The following is a 16,673-nucleotide window of genomic DNA, read 5'->3' as shown; positions in this document are numbered from 1 at the left end:
GTGCGACGGAAGCGAAGACATCCCGGGGCAGGCTACGCTGACTTCAGACAATGGGCGTGGCAGAACGGGCTCCAACCCATAATGGCACCAGCAGTCCAGTCTGTGATGGGATTGGGTCGCTGGAGCCAAAATAATCCCAATATCACGGGAACCGGAGGAGACTTAATCAGCATAAATTGGATTGCCTCGCTGTGGTTCTCTGACACTCGTAGGTTGATGTGAGTGACCTGGCCTATAGAGTGCCTGTCCAGCACTCTAACATCCATGGGAATGGAGAGGGGCTGAGTGGGGATGCCTAGCTCGGACGCCAGGGTAGCGTCCAAAAAAACTAATCGGCCCCAGAGTCGATGAGTACCCGGAGAGATTTCAACTGGTTCCCCCACAGCAGGATGGCATGGAAAGGGGTGTGAGCAAGGGGAGAGGAAAAGTTCTCCATAAGGCCTACCAGAGTACTCGCCCCTTCTTGATGAGCCTTGTTTTTTAATGGGCAGGTAGCTACGACATGTCCCGTAGCGCCACAATATAGACAGCTCTGGGTGTGGAGTTGGCATAAGCGGAGTCAATCTAGCCCTGCCCATGAGCCTGGACTCCGAAGGAGGCGAGTCGGCAGCCCTCAGGGATTCCCGAGAGAACTCGGTTGACGTTGGGTTTACTCTGACATTTAGACTTCGGGGGTCTCCGGGATTCTTTGTGGGGCAAGGTTGGAATCGAGAGCGAACGAGGGTGGCAGGGCACAGATTCCCTCTCCCTCCTACATTCTCGAAGCCGCCCATTGATCCGGATGGTCTAGGCTATGAGGAAGTCAATGTCCATGGGCAGTTCCCGGGCTGCAAGCTCATCTTTGACCACCTCACGAACTCCTCTAGACTGAGGCAGACCAGGCGAGTGCTCTCCCGGACATCAGTGTTATGATGTACGCTATCCTCGAGGGGAGCGAAGAAGACCGCAGCCTGAAAATGAGGGAGCACTGTGAGAGAGAATCCCGGCAGGTTCCGGAATCTCCAGCGCAGCACTCTGGAGGAGGTAAGTGAAGTTCTCGGGACACTGGAGTAGGCTGCTCCAGCAAGTCTTGAATGCCTTGTCATGGCATTCAGCCAGGGTATGGAGTCCCTCCATAACACATTGCAGTAACTCCTCGTGTCATCCAATGGTGGCTCCTTACAGGGAGACAGCATTGTGCAGCTGTTCTGAGTCTGCTGGGTCGGTCATGGCCAGTAGTACTATCACGTTTTAGGGAAGACCCAGATGCAGACAGTATCGAAGTAACAAAAGTTTATTACTAGAACAGGGGGCAGGCAAAACAACAGGTCAAGGGCAGGCAAAGGTCAGTAATCCAGATCAGAGTCCAAAAGGTACAGAACGGCAGGCAGTCTCAGGGTCAGGGCAGGCAGAGGTCAATAATCCAGTGTGGTGGGACAAGGTACAGGACGGCAGGCAGGGTCAGAGCAGGCAGAATGGTCAAAACCGGGAAAACTAGAAACAGACCGGAGCAAAGGGGAAAAAATGCTGTTAGGCTTGAACAAAACGAACTGGCAACAGACAAAAAGAGAACACCGGTATAAATACACAGGGGATAATGAGGGGAGATGAAAGACACCCGGTGGGTGGTGGAGACAAACACAAAGACAGGTGAAACAGATCAGGGTGTGACAAAACAACTTTGGAGGTTATGATTATGCTAGCTAGCAATGCATACCAATATTGTGGATCATGAGTAAAAGCCTTTAAAGTGAAGGAAGTGATGTTTGGATGTGGGTCATGAACTGATCACATTTGAAACTCATGATCCGCAATATTCTCTGTACTCTAAGGTCACTGACTGAATGGATAAAGAAATATATTGCATGTCATAGTTTCCCTTCCCTTTGGAACCCTCAAGCACTTTTATTTTCTCCAACAGGCCAGTCTCTCCATATCTTAATAATTTGATTGATATTATATAGGTTACTTACTACCGAAGACTAGGTCTATAGGACGTATTTGTTTCTACAAGGTAACACCATAGACTTATAAGTCAACTCGCATCCCTTATCATTCAACCATTGCTTCACAAGGCTGCTGGGAATCCAAAGCAAGCAGGATCTGTAATATTGTTCTGCCACCATGTTTGAGGTGAGGATGATGGAGATGTGATAAAGAGGATGCATGGAGGACTTACTGATGCAATTTTACCTGTATTTGTAGCCAATCGGATCCACAGAAAACCTCAGGTGGTAAAGCCCATCAACAATACATCATTTTAGTACTGATATGTTCTGCTGACTGGAGATGTTTAGGCTACTCATTATGATTGTTTAGTTGTGTAGGGCAGCCATGTAAACTACAGTAAAGCAGCATGAGCGTTGAGGAGTAAAAGTGAGATCAACATAAATAGTATTCAAGTACTATGACGTTTTTTTGAAATTGGGTTGTTTTTAATAAAGTGTCCCAGTCTCATTCCCCAACTGGACATGCTTTAGGATCATGCAGTCTGTGGTCAAACTAGCAAAATGAATGGTTCCTTTGAGAGATAGTACAGGGTCTCTCACATTGACACACAGACTTTACTACAAGCTGAGGAAGTGTATGGTGAAGAATATCTAAAGCATTTATTTCAACTAGGCTAAATGGAGTGATGGTAAAAAAAAATGTTTTACCATGATTAAAATATATGTATTTATCAGTCATTTGTTAAAACGTAAAGCTTATTTTGACAAATTATAGCTTTTGACAAATTGTCAGTGTTGCTGTGTTTTGTTTGAAACTACTTTGATCATGAAATGGAATGACTGACATCCGTGTTTGATCCTGAACCCATTCTTCCTCATCAGTGCTTTTCCTCTCGATCGGAATTCTCACATTATTGTGTAATAATTTGGCACAGAGGACCCTGCTGTGGGTTTCTGGATTATGACAATTTACCTGTGTTTCATAGGTGCGGGTATAAGGAGCCGTTCTTCTTCCATGCCCATACTTGGAGCGAGTGGATGGGCGAGGTCACTCCCCAGAAACTACCTGCTGAAGCTCATTTCTCACTTAACCGACAACACAGAAAGCACACGTTTGAAAAATAGACTTTTCTCATCTACACGTAAAGGGATTACTTTTTACTGTTGGTGGAACGACTGGTCAGAAATTATTCAAAACAAATGGGGGCATCTTGGTTCCTGGAGTTGGGCGTATTAATATTATTTCTCCAGGTAAGATTGTTTTGATTCTACTTTAAAAGTAACACGTAATGTATGCTATGCCATTTACCTGGGAATACGTTGGCTACAGTTCAATTTCAATTTAAGGGGCTTTATTGGCATGGGAAACATATGTTTACATTGCCAAAGCAAGGGAAATAAATACTAAACAAAAGTGAAATAAACAAAAAATGAACAGTTAACATTACACTTACAGAAGTTCCAAAAGAATAATGACATTTCAAATATTTAAAGTACAAATGGGAAAATAAATAAATATAGGTTATATTTACATTGGTGTTTGTTCTTCACTGGTTGCCCTTTTCTTGTGGCAACAGGTCACACATATTGCTGCTGTGATGTCACACTGTGGTATTTCACCCAATAGATACGGGAGTTTATCCCAATTGGATTTGTTTTAGAATTCTTTGTGGGTCTGTGTAATCTGAGGGAAATATGCATCTGTAATACGGTCATTGTGATAGTATAATTGCATTTCTATGGAAATCTGGTGAATATCTATTTTATAACAATGTGCAGTTGATTATAAATAATAAAACTGATGTTTATTTGCTTTTTTCCTTTTGTAAGGCTTTCAAACCAGGGTTGTCCGAGGAGTCAAAATGTGCTCCAGGTTTCAATTCAGAAATGTACATTTTCAAAGTGGAAAGAAATCACTTACAAAGTGGCCGGAGTCTTGGAAAAGGTAAGAACTAACTAATGGTAGCTTCCTAACTGTCATACATTTTTGCCCTGTCTTATGCTAACATCACGTTCAAAACAACTGGGAACTCAGAAATCTCCGACTTCAGTGCGTTCAAAACTTGGGGAAAAAAACAAGCTCCGACTGGGAAATATCTATTTGAACCTTCAACAAAAAATTGCCCCGAATAAGTCATGCTGTTCTGGAAAAAAATGGGGGGTCTGACCTGGTACTAGATGTACCAAATAAACTGGTGAGTGTAATTGAGCTCAGCTGAATAAAATAGAAAGGATACTTTTCCCATTCTGGACTGATTTTCGCATATGAAGTGGCTATGTTGAGTGTAAAAGTGATAATTTGAAACCAGTCCTATACGATAGATTTATTTGGTAACTTAGTTGTGAATGATACAAACCTTTTAGAATGTCTTAGAAATCAAACATATAAACTGAGCAAAAAAAAAAAAATCCCTTTTTCAGGACCCTGTCTTTCAAAGATAATTTGTAAAAATCCAAATAACTTCACAGATCTTCATTGTAAAGGGTTTAATCACTGTTTCCCATTCTTGTTCAATGAACCATAAACAATTAATGAACATGCACCTGTGGAACGGTCATTAAGACGCTTACGGATGGTAGGCAATTAAGGTCACAGTTATAAAAACTTAGGACACTAAAGACGCCTTTCTACTGACTCTGAGAAACACCAAAAGAAAGATGCCCAGGGTTCCTGCTCATCTGCATGAACGTGCCTTAGGCATGCTGCAAGGAGGTATGAGGACTGCAGATGTGGCCAGGGCAATAAATTGCAATGTCCGTAGAGTGAGACGCGTCAGACAGCGCTACAGGGAGACAGGACAGACAGCTGATCGTCCTCACAGTGGCAGACCACGTGTAACAACACCTGCACAGGATCAGTACATCCAAACATCACACCTGCTGGACAGGTACATGATGGCAACAACAACTGTCCGAGTTACACCAGGAACGCACAATCCCTCCATCAGTGCTCAGACTGTCCGCAATAGGTTGAGAGAGGCTGGACTGAGGGCTTGTAGGCCTGTTGTAAGGCAGGTCCTCACCAGACATCATCGGCAACAACGTCGCCTATGGGCACAAACCCACCATCGCTGGACCAGACAGGACTGGCAAAAAGTGCTCTTCACTGACGAGTCGCGGTTTAGTCTCACCAGGGGTGATGGTCGGATTCGCGCTTGCCTGTACTCTCTGGAGCGGGATCGATTTGGATGTGGGGGTCTGTCATGGTCTGAGGCGGTGTGTCACAGCATCATCGGACTGAGCTTGTTGTCATTGCAGGCAATCTCAACACTGTGTGTTACAGGGAAGACATCCTCCTCCCTCATGTGGTAACCTTCCTGCAGGCTCCTCCTAACATGACCCTCCAGCATGACAATGCCACCAGCCATACTGCTCGTTCTGTGCGTGATTTCCTGCAAGACAGGAATGTCAGTGTTCTGCCATGGCCAGCGAGGAGCCCGGATCTCAATCCCATTGAGCACGTCTGGGACGTGTTGGATCAGAGGGTGAGTGCTAGGGCCATTTCACCCAGAAATGTCCGGGAACTTGAAGGTGCCTTTATGGAAGAGTGGGGTAACATCTCGCAGCAAGAACTGGCAAATCTGGTGCAGTCCATGAGGAGGAGATGCACTGTTGTACTTAATGCAGCTGGTGGCCACACCAGATACTGACTGTTACTTTTGATTTTGACACATTTGTTCTGGGACACATTATTCCGTTTCTGTTAGTCACATGTCTGTGGAACTTGTACAGTTTATGTCTGTTGAATATTGTTATGTTCATACAAATATTTACACATGTAAGTTTGCTGAAAATAAATGCAGTTGACAGTGAGTGGATGCTGAGTTTATATGGGCTGCATGATCAGCAGTCTCAGTGCAGAATGATGCATTTTTCACACCAGGAAAAAAGAATGCTTAAGTATCTTGCTGCGTTTTGTAAACGCAGATCTAAAATTGTTCTTTTTGTAATTTCTGCTCGGCATCAGACTAATTTTGTGCTTCCTTTGCACTTCTCCACTCCAGTGAGAATTCACAAACGGTTATTTGACTGTGTAGCTACTTTTCTCCAGTTCTTTTCTCATTGTAGCCTACTTTGTCTTAAATGCAAGATTAACTTCAAGCAAAACATTAAATGTAGCTGGCTACATTCTATGATAAATATCTTATATATGATGGCCATGCATCGTCCTTGCTTTTTAATTGTAAGCTCATTTACTTATATGGCTGCTAGCCAAATAGCATTGCACTTCTGTTCTCATCTGATCAAAATGAAAGTATATTCTGTCGTGTGACACTGTGTTTTCTGTGAATGAAAACTATAGTTGCACGTCCCTGATTACTCTATTGTAGCAAAAAACACTGACTTTCAATATAAAATGCAGGTGACATGGTTTAAAATGCAGGTTTTTTTGTTTGTTGATGGTCTGCGTTTTGAATATGCAGACTTCTGAACTCTAAATTGACCCCTGATGCGACTATAGGCTATTAATTATTTGACAAAGTTCTAAAAAGCTTTCTTCCGGCTGCACACACTGTTCTCTCAAGAGATCATATTTTCACCCATCAGACTATTCTCAATTTAATCTTGTCTTTTACAAATATGTCAAATTTGTTTTGATTTATCAAATTGGCAGGAGAAAAAATAGATGTCATCTGTATGCACTTGAATAGTGACTGGAGGCCACTTTCCCGCAGTTGGTTTTTCACTCCTGCCAGGTAGTCTGCTCCGGCTTAATATTAACAGCTGAGAAATAAATACAGTAGCAGTTCGTTTTTCACTCCTGCCAGGTAGTCTGCTCCGGCTTAATATTAACAGCTGAGAAATAAATATAGTAGCAGTTCGTTTTTCACTCCTGCCAGGTAGTCTGCTCCGGCTTAATATTAACAGCTGAGAAATAAATACAGTAGTAGTTCGTTTTTCACTCCTGCCAGGTAGTCTGCTCCGGCTTAATATTAACAGCTGAGAAATAAATATAGTAGCAGTTCGTTTTTCACTCCTGCCAGGTAGTCTGCTCCGGCTTAATATTAACAGCTGAGAAGTAAATATAGTAGCAGCTGGGATCCTCCTGTTTTTAGCTGCAACCAACTCTGCTTTCACATGTGATTGCATATAGAAATGTCTGGGTTTATAAGAACACTAGTTTCACTCTGCAACAGTCACTGTTTGAGGAGCATGCAGTTTTTTGCTGTGCGACAGGTGATATTCCGCCCAAACTTTCTGCCATGGGCTTTCCAACCCAGCTCCTGCAGCTCCCTAGTGCTTAATTTTGGAAACAAGTGAAATCTGTTTGGGAACATCGACAGTAACATGTTTTCTTAACAAAACATATTTCATTACACTGTTGACAGCCCCTCTCTATGCACGCTCGAGAACGAAATCAATGAGAGGGGAGGAGATGGAAACACACAGTGAGATTCTGTAGCTAAAGTTAATGTCAGGCTATTGTTTATGAAAATGCCCTGTTACGAGGCTATTCATCACTTAGGCCTTTACGTTCTCTCCTTGAGTCATGGATAGAAAGTTTGGAGTGTAGCATAAGGTAGCCAGTCCATCCACTTCGCATAATAATACAGTCCACACGATTACTAGAATTTGTTTAATTTTGGAGTATAGGCTAGACTAATTATGTACCGAAGACATTTTCAGAAAACAAGTTTATATGGTGAGTAGTCTATACCTAAGGCTGTAGTGGTGATCGTATTACCGGTAGTAATGAGGCATGACCGCAGTCAAATTCCACCTGACCGTTGAGTCACTGTAATCTCCCTTTATCCCCCTCCTGTACTTCCTGTTCACCCATGACTGCGTGGCCATGCACATCTCCAACTCAATCATCGAGTTTGCAGACACAACAACAGTGTTAGGCCTGATTTACCAACATCGACGAGACAGCCAGTTGTAAAACAAATGTTTTTGTGACAGATGGCCTGATTATTTGTTGCTCTGGACTTCAGCTTTACCACCAGCAGCTTTCTTTAATTGGTTCAAATCTTTGACGACCGCCATCTTGTCTAAAGAGTGGTAGTTGCTGTACCTCTACCTACCTGATTCTCTAGTACCTAACTACAGTGCCTTGCAAAAGTATTCATCCCCCTTGGCGTTTTTCCTATTTTGTTGCATGACAACCTGTAATTTAAATAGACTTTTATTTGGATTTCATGTAATGGACATATGCAAAATAGTCCAAATTGGTAAAATGAAAAAAATTACTTGTTTCAAAAAAAGAAAAAAGAAAACAGAAGTGGTGCGTGCATATGTATTCACCCCCTTTGCTATGAAGCCCCTAACTAAGATCTGGTGCAACCAATTACCTTCAGAAGTCACAATTATTTAAAGTCCACCTGTGTGCAATCTAAGTGTCACATGATCTGTCACATGATCTCAGTATATATACACCTGTTCTGAAAGGCCCCAGAGTCTGCAACACCACTTGGCAAGGGGCACCACCAAGCAAGCGGCACCATGAAGACCAAGGATCTCTCCAAACAGGTCTAGGACAAAGTTGAGGAGAAGTACATATCAGGGTTGGGTTATAAAAAATGTCAGAAACTTTGAACATCCCACGCAACACCATTAAATCTATTATTACAAAATGGAAAGAACATGGCAACACAACAAACCTGCCAAGAGAGGGCCACCCACCAGAACTCACGGACCAGGCAAGGAGGGCATTAATCAGAGAGGCAACAAAGAGACCGAAGATAATCCTGAAGGAGCTGCAAAGCTCCACAGTGGAGATTGGAGTATCTGTCTATAGGACCACTTTAAGCCGTACACTCCACAGAGCTGGGCTTTACGGAAGAGTGGCCAGAAAAAAAGCCATTGCGTAAAGAACTAAAAAAGCAAACACATTTGGTGTTTGCCAAAGGCATGGGGGAGACTCCCCAAACATATGGAAGAAGGTACTCTGGTCAGATGAGACTAAAATTGAGCTTTTTGGCTATCAAGGAGAACGCTATGTCTGGTGCAAACCCAACATCTCTCATCACTCCAAGAACATCATCGGCAGAGACTGGGAAACTGGTCAGAATTGAAAGAATGACGGATGGCGCTAAATACAGGGAAATTCTTGAGGGAAACCTGTTTCAGTCTTCCAGAGATTTGAGACTGGGCCGGAGATTCACCTTCCAGCAGGACAATGTCCCTAAGCATACTGCTAAAGCAACACTCGAGTGGTTTAAGGGGAAACATTTAAATATCTTGGAATGGCATAGTCAAAGCCCAGACCTAAATCCAATTGAGAATTTGTGGCATGACTTAAAGGGGGGGGGGGTAAATAGTTATGCACGCTCAAGTTCTGTTTTTTTGTCTCATTTCTTATTTGTTTTACAATAAAAAAATATTTTGCATCTTTAAAGCAGAAGGCATGTTGTGTAAATCAAACCCCCTAAAATCCCATTTTAATTCCATGTTATAAGGCGACAAAATAGGAAAAATGCCAAGGGGGGTGAGCCACTGTATCAATATAAAGAGCAGAAAGCAGAAGTGGCTACTGTGGCATACATCCAGTTCAGTTTTACTTCTGAAAACAACACTTCCATATCTTTCTCAACCACACATTTCTTGTTTTGTGTGTCATTGCACAATTTCTGCATAACATTTAGCCAGTTCATTAGGCTGGAAAGAGGTGTCTTGATTTGGGGTTTCTAAATAATACTCAATCAACTTCTTTTGTGAAATATTAGGGGCATAATGAGACATTCAGACCTCTTTGTAGAGCTAGGCCTATGCCTCAGGATGTTTATAGTAGTCATGTGAAACCAGATGTTGCTGCCTGTCTGTCCTTGAGTCTCAACCCAGGGCTGGGCAGGTCAACTCTGCTCTCTGTCCACACAGGATAATTCTGGTAGACTACTTGTATACCATGACAGCTTAATCTCCACCTGGTACATTGTATATTGTTCTAAGTTGCACAGTACTAGTTATACATGTCATGTTAACAGTAACATGAGGATATGGGTGAATTTACTCCTTTGCAAGTCCGACATGTTGTGTGTTTTTACATTGTGTAAATAATAAGCCCTGCATAATGTCTTTGCAGCAGATCAGAACTGAAATCATGAGGCGACTAGGCCTAGATTTTTTTAGAAGGCCATTTTGCTGCTTTGTTACTATGACCAGTATTCCATTTATACATTTACTGAGAGAGTCTGTGGCACTGATGAAATAGGGCTCCTGTTATGAATTTGAAATTAATGCAACAGTGCTTTAAATCTGCTCCTGTTGTTGAATTGCTTTCAATGGTTACTTTTTAGGCCTACATGTATTATGGTTGCGATATTATTTTTTAAATGATATCCTCTGACCACCTTTCTCTTTGACCTTGCAGTGGTTTTTGATGACTGCACCAGCCACACCAGCTTTCTCTTTCACTCCGAGGATTCACACTTCAAAGTAGATGGCGACGGGACGCTGAAACTGGAGAGGGGGCTGACTCTGCATAATGGACATAAGGAGTTCTATGTCTCTACCCAGTCCAAGGGCAAGAAGATCACGGTTCCAGTCAGAGTGCTGCATGAGGCCAGACATGGCCACCACCACAATCACCATGAGATGACCACCCAGCCCAAGGTATACGACTGGTTAAATTAATGAGACTATGGTGTCCTCTAGTGGGTAGATGAGAAACTGCATCTCTGGAAGTGTTTCAATGACATGAATAGCTGGAAATATTGTGTAATTTAAACAGATTTTTTTTTCTTCAGGTCAATTGAAGTTTGATGGCAGTTTTTATAAAATACTCTATGTATGTATTTTGGTGCTTGTCAAACCATGGACTTGATATTTCATGGTTTTTGTTTCAATTCCACAGCCAGGAGGAAGTCTGTCTCTACCTGTTCTGAACTTCCCCAAGTCTTCAGGAGGTCTGAAAAGAAGGAAGAGGGACTGGGTCATTCCTCCCATCAACTTCCCAGAGAATGACCGAGGCCCCTTCCCCCAGATTATGGTGCAGGTAGGTTAAGGATGGTTTTTCCGTTACTCTAATATCAGTGTTGGACATTTTGTCATTGACGTGAATTCTATTATCCTTGTAAACCAGATCAGGTCCAACAATGATAAAGGGGCGAAGATCCAGTACAGCCTCACTGGCACTGGGGCAGACCTACCTCCTGTGGGACTCTTCACTGTGGACAGTAACTCTGGAATACTCTCTGTGACCCAGCCTTTGGACAGGGAGAAAAAAGACAAATACATTGTACGGTTTGTGTATCCTAATTTTCTTCCCTTGACTTTAGTTTAAAACTGATTATATGTAGTTTTAAACTAATGTTTGTCGTTACCTTTCTCTCTAGCTCCTAGCCCAGGCTGTTGCAGTGGGTGCAGGTATAGCTGAGAGTCCCATAGAGATCATTGTGAAAGTCATCGATATGAATGACAACAAACCTGTATTTACCCAAGATCCATTTATGGGAACAGTTCCTGAAGCATCAAAACCAGGTATGTTGTTCACACACACTCAGTATTTACAATACTTAATGATGTGATGTTTTTGAAGGAAAATTATGCTAGATTATGCAATAATTATTTTCACTCTGTTCAGGTGACGAGGTCATGCAGGTAACGGCCCATGATGCTGATGAGGAGGGCTCTGACAATTCTGATGTCAGATACACCATTCTCAGTCAGGAGCCTCCACTACCAAGCCCCAACATGTTTGTCATCAACTCTGTGACTGGAGGGATTCGGGTTAATGCACCTGGGTTGGACAGAGAGGTTGGTCTCTTTTCAAATCGATAGTCTTGTTGATCATTTATTCATTGTGTATATTCTACTTGCATTACATTTGTGATTCTGATTTAATTTACTACTTAATTTGTTTCAGAAATGTACCAAATATACTTTGGAAATCCAAGCTGCCGATATGGAGGGAAATGGCCTTACCAGCGTTGGCAAAGCCATCATTACAGTAACGGACAGCAATGACAATGCGCCACAGTTTGTGACGCCTTCGGTAAGCACATTTCTGAAGACAATTTAAAATTGAAGACTTATAACTGTTTTAACACGCGATGGAATTGCCCTTTCTTTGTTGCTTTATAATCATGCTTCTCTCCTTTGCAGTACACCGTGTCAGTCCCAGAGAATAAAGTGGATGCCTTGGTGGTGAAAATGCCAGTGACTGATGGAGATGAGCCTCACTCCTCTGCCTGGGCCACCACCTACAAGATAGTTGACGGGGACCCTCAAGGCCTTTTCAAAGTGTGCACAAGCCCTAGCAAGCCGGAGGGCATCATTAAGACAGTAAAAGTATGTTGAAATCCTCTCCTATAGATGTATTTGAACTGCAACTCTGGGGGCGTAGCAAAAGCAACCTGTTAATATAGCTTTTTAGCTGCTATTCTGGAATGTTGTCCTGGAGGATGCAATTTTCACTCCCCTTCGTATTTATTTGGACAGTGACGCTAAAACGTTTTAATTTGACTATACTCTAGCATTTTTTACTTGAGATCCAATGTTTTATAAGGCGACAGCACATAATGTCACCTTTTTATTTGAGGGTATTTTCATATATATCTGTTTTAACGTTTAGAAATGAAAGTACTTTATGTTTCTAGTCCCCCCATTTTTAAGGTGTCATAAGTATTTGGACAAATTCACTAATGGTGTATTAAAGTAGTCAAAAGTTTAGTCCCGTATTCCTAGCACGCAATGACAACATCAAGTTTGAATCTACTTTGTTTTTGTTGTTTCTGATTATGTTGTGCCCAATAGACCCTTTTCCAGTTCATGACACACTGACGTCACACACAGTTGCGCGCGACTCTTGGCCGCAGAGAAAGCCATCGCCTTCTGCGCCCATTCCTCAGCCTAGATTTACATTTTTATTACTTCTATAGAAAATAACTTTTTGGGGTTCTCATTCGCTTGCAATGATGTTTTGATTCTTGCTTGAACAGTCGCTAAGGTTATATTTGGTTGTGGTCATTGCAAAATAGCTGGAAATAATCTGTCATTGAAACTTATTTATTTTGTATTAATTTTTTGATGTTAAGGTACAGTGGGGGAAAAAAGTATTTGATCCCCTGCTGATTTTCTATGTTTGCCCACTGACAAAGAAAGGATCAGTCTATAATTTTAATGGTAGGTTTATTTGAACAGTGAGAGACAGAATAACAACAAAAATATCCAGAAAAAACGCATGTCAGAAATGTTATAAATTGATTTGCATTTTTATGAGGGGAATAAGTATTTGACCCCCTCTCAATCAGAAAGATTTCTGGCTCCCAGGTGTCTTTAATACAGGCAACGAGCTGAGATTAGGAGCACACTCTTAAAGGGAGTGCTCCTAACCGCAGCTTGTTACCTGTAAAAAAGACACCTGTCCACAGAAGCAATCAATCAGATTCCAAACTCTCCACCATGGCCAAGACCAAAGAGCTCTCCAAGGATGTCAGGGACTACATTGTAGACCTACACAAGGCTGGAATGGGCTACAAGACCATCGCCAAGCAGCTTGGTGAGAAGGTGACAACATTTGGTGTGATTATTCGCAAATGGAAGAAACACAAAAGACCTGTCAATATCCCTCGTCCTGGGGCTCCATGCAAGATCTCACCTCGTGGAGTTGCAATGATCATGAGAACGGTGAGGAATCAGCCCAGAACTACACGGGAGGATCTTGTCAATGATCTCAAGGCAGCTGGGACCATTGTCACCAAGAAAACAATTGGTAACACACTACGCGGTGAAGGACTGAAATCCTGCAGCGCCCGCAAGGTCCCCCTGCTCAAGAATACATACACATGCCCGTCTGAAGTTTGCCAATGAACATCTGAATGACTCAGAGGACAACTGGGTGAAAGTGTTGTGGTCAGATGAGACCAAAATGGAGCTCTTTGACATCAACTCAACTCGCCGTGTTTGGAGGAGGAGGAATGCTGCCTATGACCCCAAGAACACCATCTCCACTGTCAAACATGGAGGTGGAAACATTATGCTTTGGGGGTGTTTTTCTGCTAAGGGGACAGGACAACTTCACCGCATCAAAGGGACGATGGACGGGGCCATGTACCATCAAATCTTGGGTGAGAACCTCCATCCCTCAGCCAGGGAATTGAAAATGAGTCGTGGATGGGTATTCCAGCATGACAATGACCCAAAACACACGGCCAAGGCAACAAAGGAGTGGCTCAAGAAGACGCACATTAAGGTCCTGGAGTGGCCTAGCCAGTCTCCAGACCTTAATCCCATAGAAAATCTGTGGAGGGAGCTGAAGGTTCGAGTTGCCAAACGTCAGCCTCGAAACCTTAATGACTTGGAGAAAATCTGCAAAGAGGAGTGGGACAAAATCCCTCCTGAGATGTGTGCAAACCGGGTGGCCAACTACAAGAAACGTCTGACCTCTGTGATTGCCAACAAGGGTTTTGCCACCAAGTACTAAGTCATGTTTTGCAGAGGGGTCAAATACTTATTCCCCTCCATTAAAATGCAAATCATTTTATAAAAATTTTTACATGCGTTTTTCTGGATTTGTTTGTTGTTATTCTGTCTCTCACTGTTCAAAGAATAATAGTATAAAATTATAGACTGATCATTTCTTTGAAAGTGGTCAAACGTACAAAATCAGCAGGGGATCAAATACTTTTTTCCCCCACTGTATGATGATTGATGGCAGTTTTTGTAAAATGCTCCATGTATGTATTTTGGTGCTTGTAAAACCAAAGACTTGATATTAGATGGTTTGTTTCAATTCCACAGCCAGGAGCAAGTCTGTCTCTACCTGTTCTGAACTTCCCCAAGTCTTCAGGAGGTCTGAAAAGAAGGAAGAGGGACTGGATTATTCCTCCCATCAACTTCCCAGAGAATGACCGAGGCCCCTTCCCCCAGATTATGGTGCAGGTAGGTTAAGGATGGTTTTTCCGTTACTCTAATATCAGTGTTGGACATTTTGTCATTGACGTGAATTCTATTATCCTTGTAAACCAGATCAGGTCCAACAATGATAAAGGGGCGAAGATCCAGTACAGCCTCACTGGCACTGGGGCAGACCTACCTCCTGTGGGACTCTTCACTGTGGACAGTAACTCTGGAATACTCTCTGTGACCCAGCCTTTGGACAGGGAGAAAAAAGACAAATACATTGTACGGTTTGTGTATCCTAATTTTCTTCCCTTGACTTTAGTTTAAAACTGATTATATGTAGTTTTAAACTAATGTTTGTCGTTACCTTTCTCTCTAGCTCCTAGCCCAGGCTGTTGCAGTGGGTGCAGGTATAGCTGAGAGTCCCATAGAGATCATTGTGAAAGTCATCGATATGAATGACAACAAACCTGTATTTACCCAAGATCCATTTATGGGAACAGTTCCTGAAGCATCAAAACCAGGTATGTTGTTCACACACACTCAGTATTTACAATACTTAATGATGTGATGTTTTTGAAGGAAAATTATGCTAGATTTTGCTATAATTATTTTCACTCTGTTCAGGTGACGAGGTCATGCGGATAACTGCCCTTGATGCTGATGAGGAGGGCTCTGCCAATTCTGATGTCAGATACACCATTCTCAGTCAGGAGCCTCCACTACCAAGCCCCAACATGTTTGTCATCAACTCTGTGACTGGAGGGATTCGGGTTAATGCACCTGGGTTGGACAGAGAGGTTGGTCTCCTTTCAAATCAATAGTCTTGTTGATCATTTATTCATTGTGTACATTCTACTTGCGTTTCATTTGTGACCCTGACTTAATTTGCTACTTAATTTGTTTCAGAAAATTCCCAAATATACTTTGGCAATCCGAGCTGCCGATATGGAGGGAAATGGCCTTACCAGCGTTGGCAAAGCCATCATTACAGTAACGGACAGCAATGACAATGGAGATGAGCCTCACTCCTCTACCTGTTCCACCACCTACAAGATAGTTGACGGGGACCCTCAAGGCCTTTTCAGTTTGAGCACAGGCCCTAGCAAGCTGGAGGGCATCATTACAACAGCCAAGGTATGTTGAAATCCTTTCCTATAGATATAATTGAGCTGCTACTCTGGAGGCGTAGCAAAAGCAGCCTGTCAATGTAGCTTTTTAGCTGCTACTCTGGAATGATTTCCTGAAGGAATTATCTTGCACTCCCCTTCGTATTTATTTGGACTGTAAGGCTGAAACATTTTAATTTGTCTTTATACTATAGCATTTTTTAAATTTGAGATCCAATGTTTTATGAAGCGACAGTACACAATGTGACCTTTTTATTTGAGGGTATTTTCATACATATCTGTTTTAACGTTTAGAAATGAAAGTACTTTATGTTTCTAGTCCCCCCCATTTTGAAGGTGTAGTAAGTGTTTGGACAAATTCACTAATGGTGTATTAAAGTAGTCAAAAGTTTAGTATTTTGGTCCCATATTCCTAGCACGCAATAATTACATTAAGTTTGACTCTACTTTGTTCTCATTGTTTCTGATTATGTTGTGCCCAATAGACCCTTGAGTTGCGCACGACTCTTGGCGGCAGTAAGAAAGTCATCGCCATCTGCGCCAATTCAACATGGCCTAGATTTACATTTTTATTACTTCTAAACAAAATCACGTTTTGGGGTTCTCATACGCTTACAATCAGTTCCGATTTTAGCATGTACATCTTGGTGGGCAATCAAAACAAAAATGTGGGATGCATGCCAGCAAAGCAACTACACAACACAATATATGAATTGTGCTATAACGGTGACCATGTTGTTAGGGCCTACATAAAGCTGTTCCTACAGCAGAGTGCCATCAGCAGTCCCAACACCTTATCACTGCTACACCTGGCTATCAGTGGAGCCTTGTC

General features: G+C 42.4%; 1 protein-coding gene across 1 annotated transcript in view; it reads left to right on the top strand.

Moving 5' to 3' along the window:
- Positions 1-2,976: 2,976 nt before the first annotated feature.
- The window catches only part of LOC115167390 (B-cadherin), a 57,774-nt gene continuing 44,077 nt past the window's right edge, over positions 2,977-16,673 (top strand). Inside the window, exon 1 of the mRNA XM_029721784.1 lies at positions 2,977-3,179. Within this exon, the coding sequence (XP_029577644.1) occupies positions 3,129-3,179 (51 nt within the window). The 5' untranslated portion in view covers positions 2,977-3,128. The remainder of the gene's footprint in view (positions 3,180-16,673) is intronic.

Source organism: Salmo trutta, chromosome 29, assembly GCF_901001165.1.
Source record: "Salmo trutta chromosome 29, fSalTru1.1, whole genome shotgun sequence".
In the NCBI taxonomy this organism is placed as follows: Eukaryota; Metazoa; Chordata; class Actinopteri; order Salmoniformes; family Salmonidae; genus Salmo; species Salmo trutta.
Note: the sequence above shows the minus strand (reverse complement) of the source record. Positions and strands in the feature narration are given on the sequence as shown.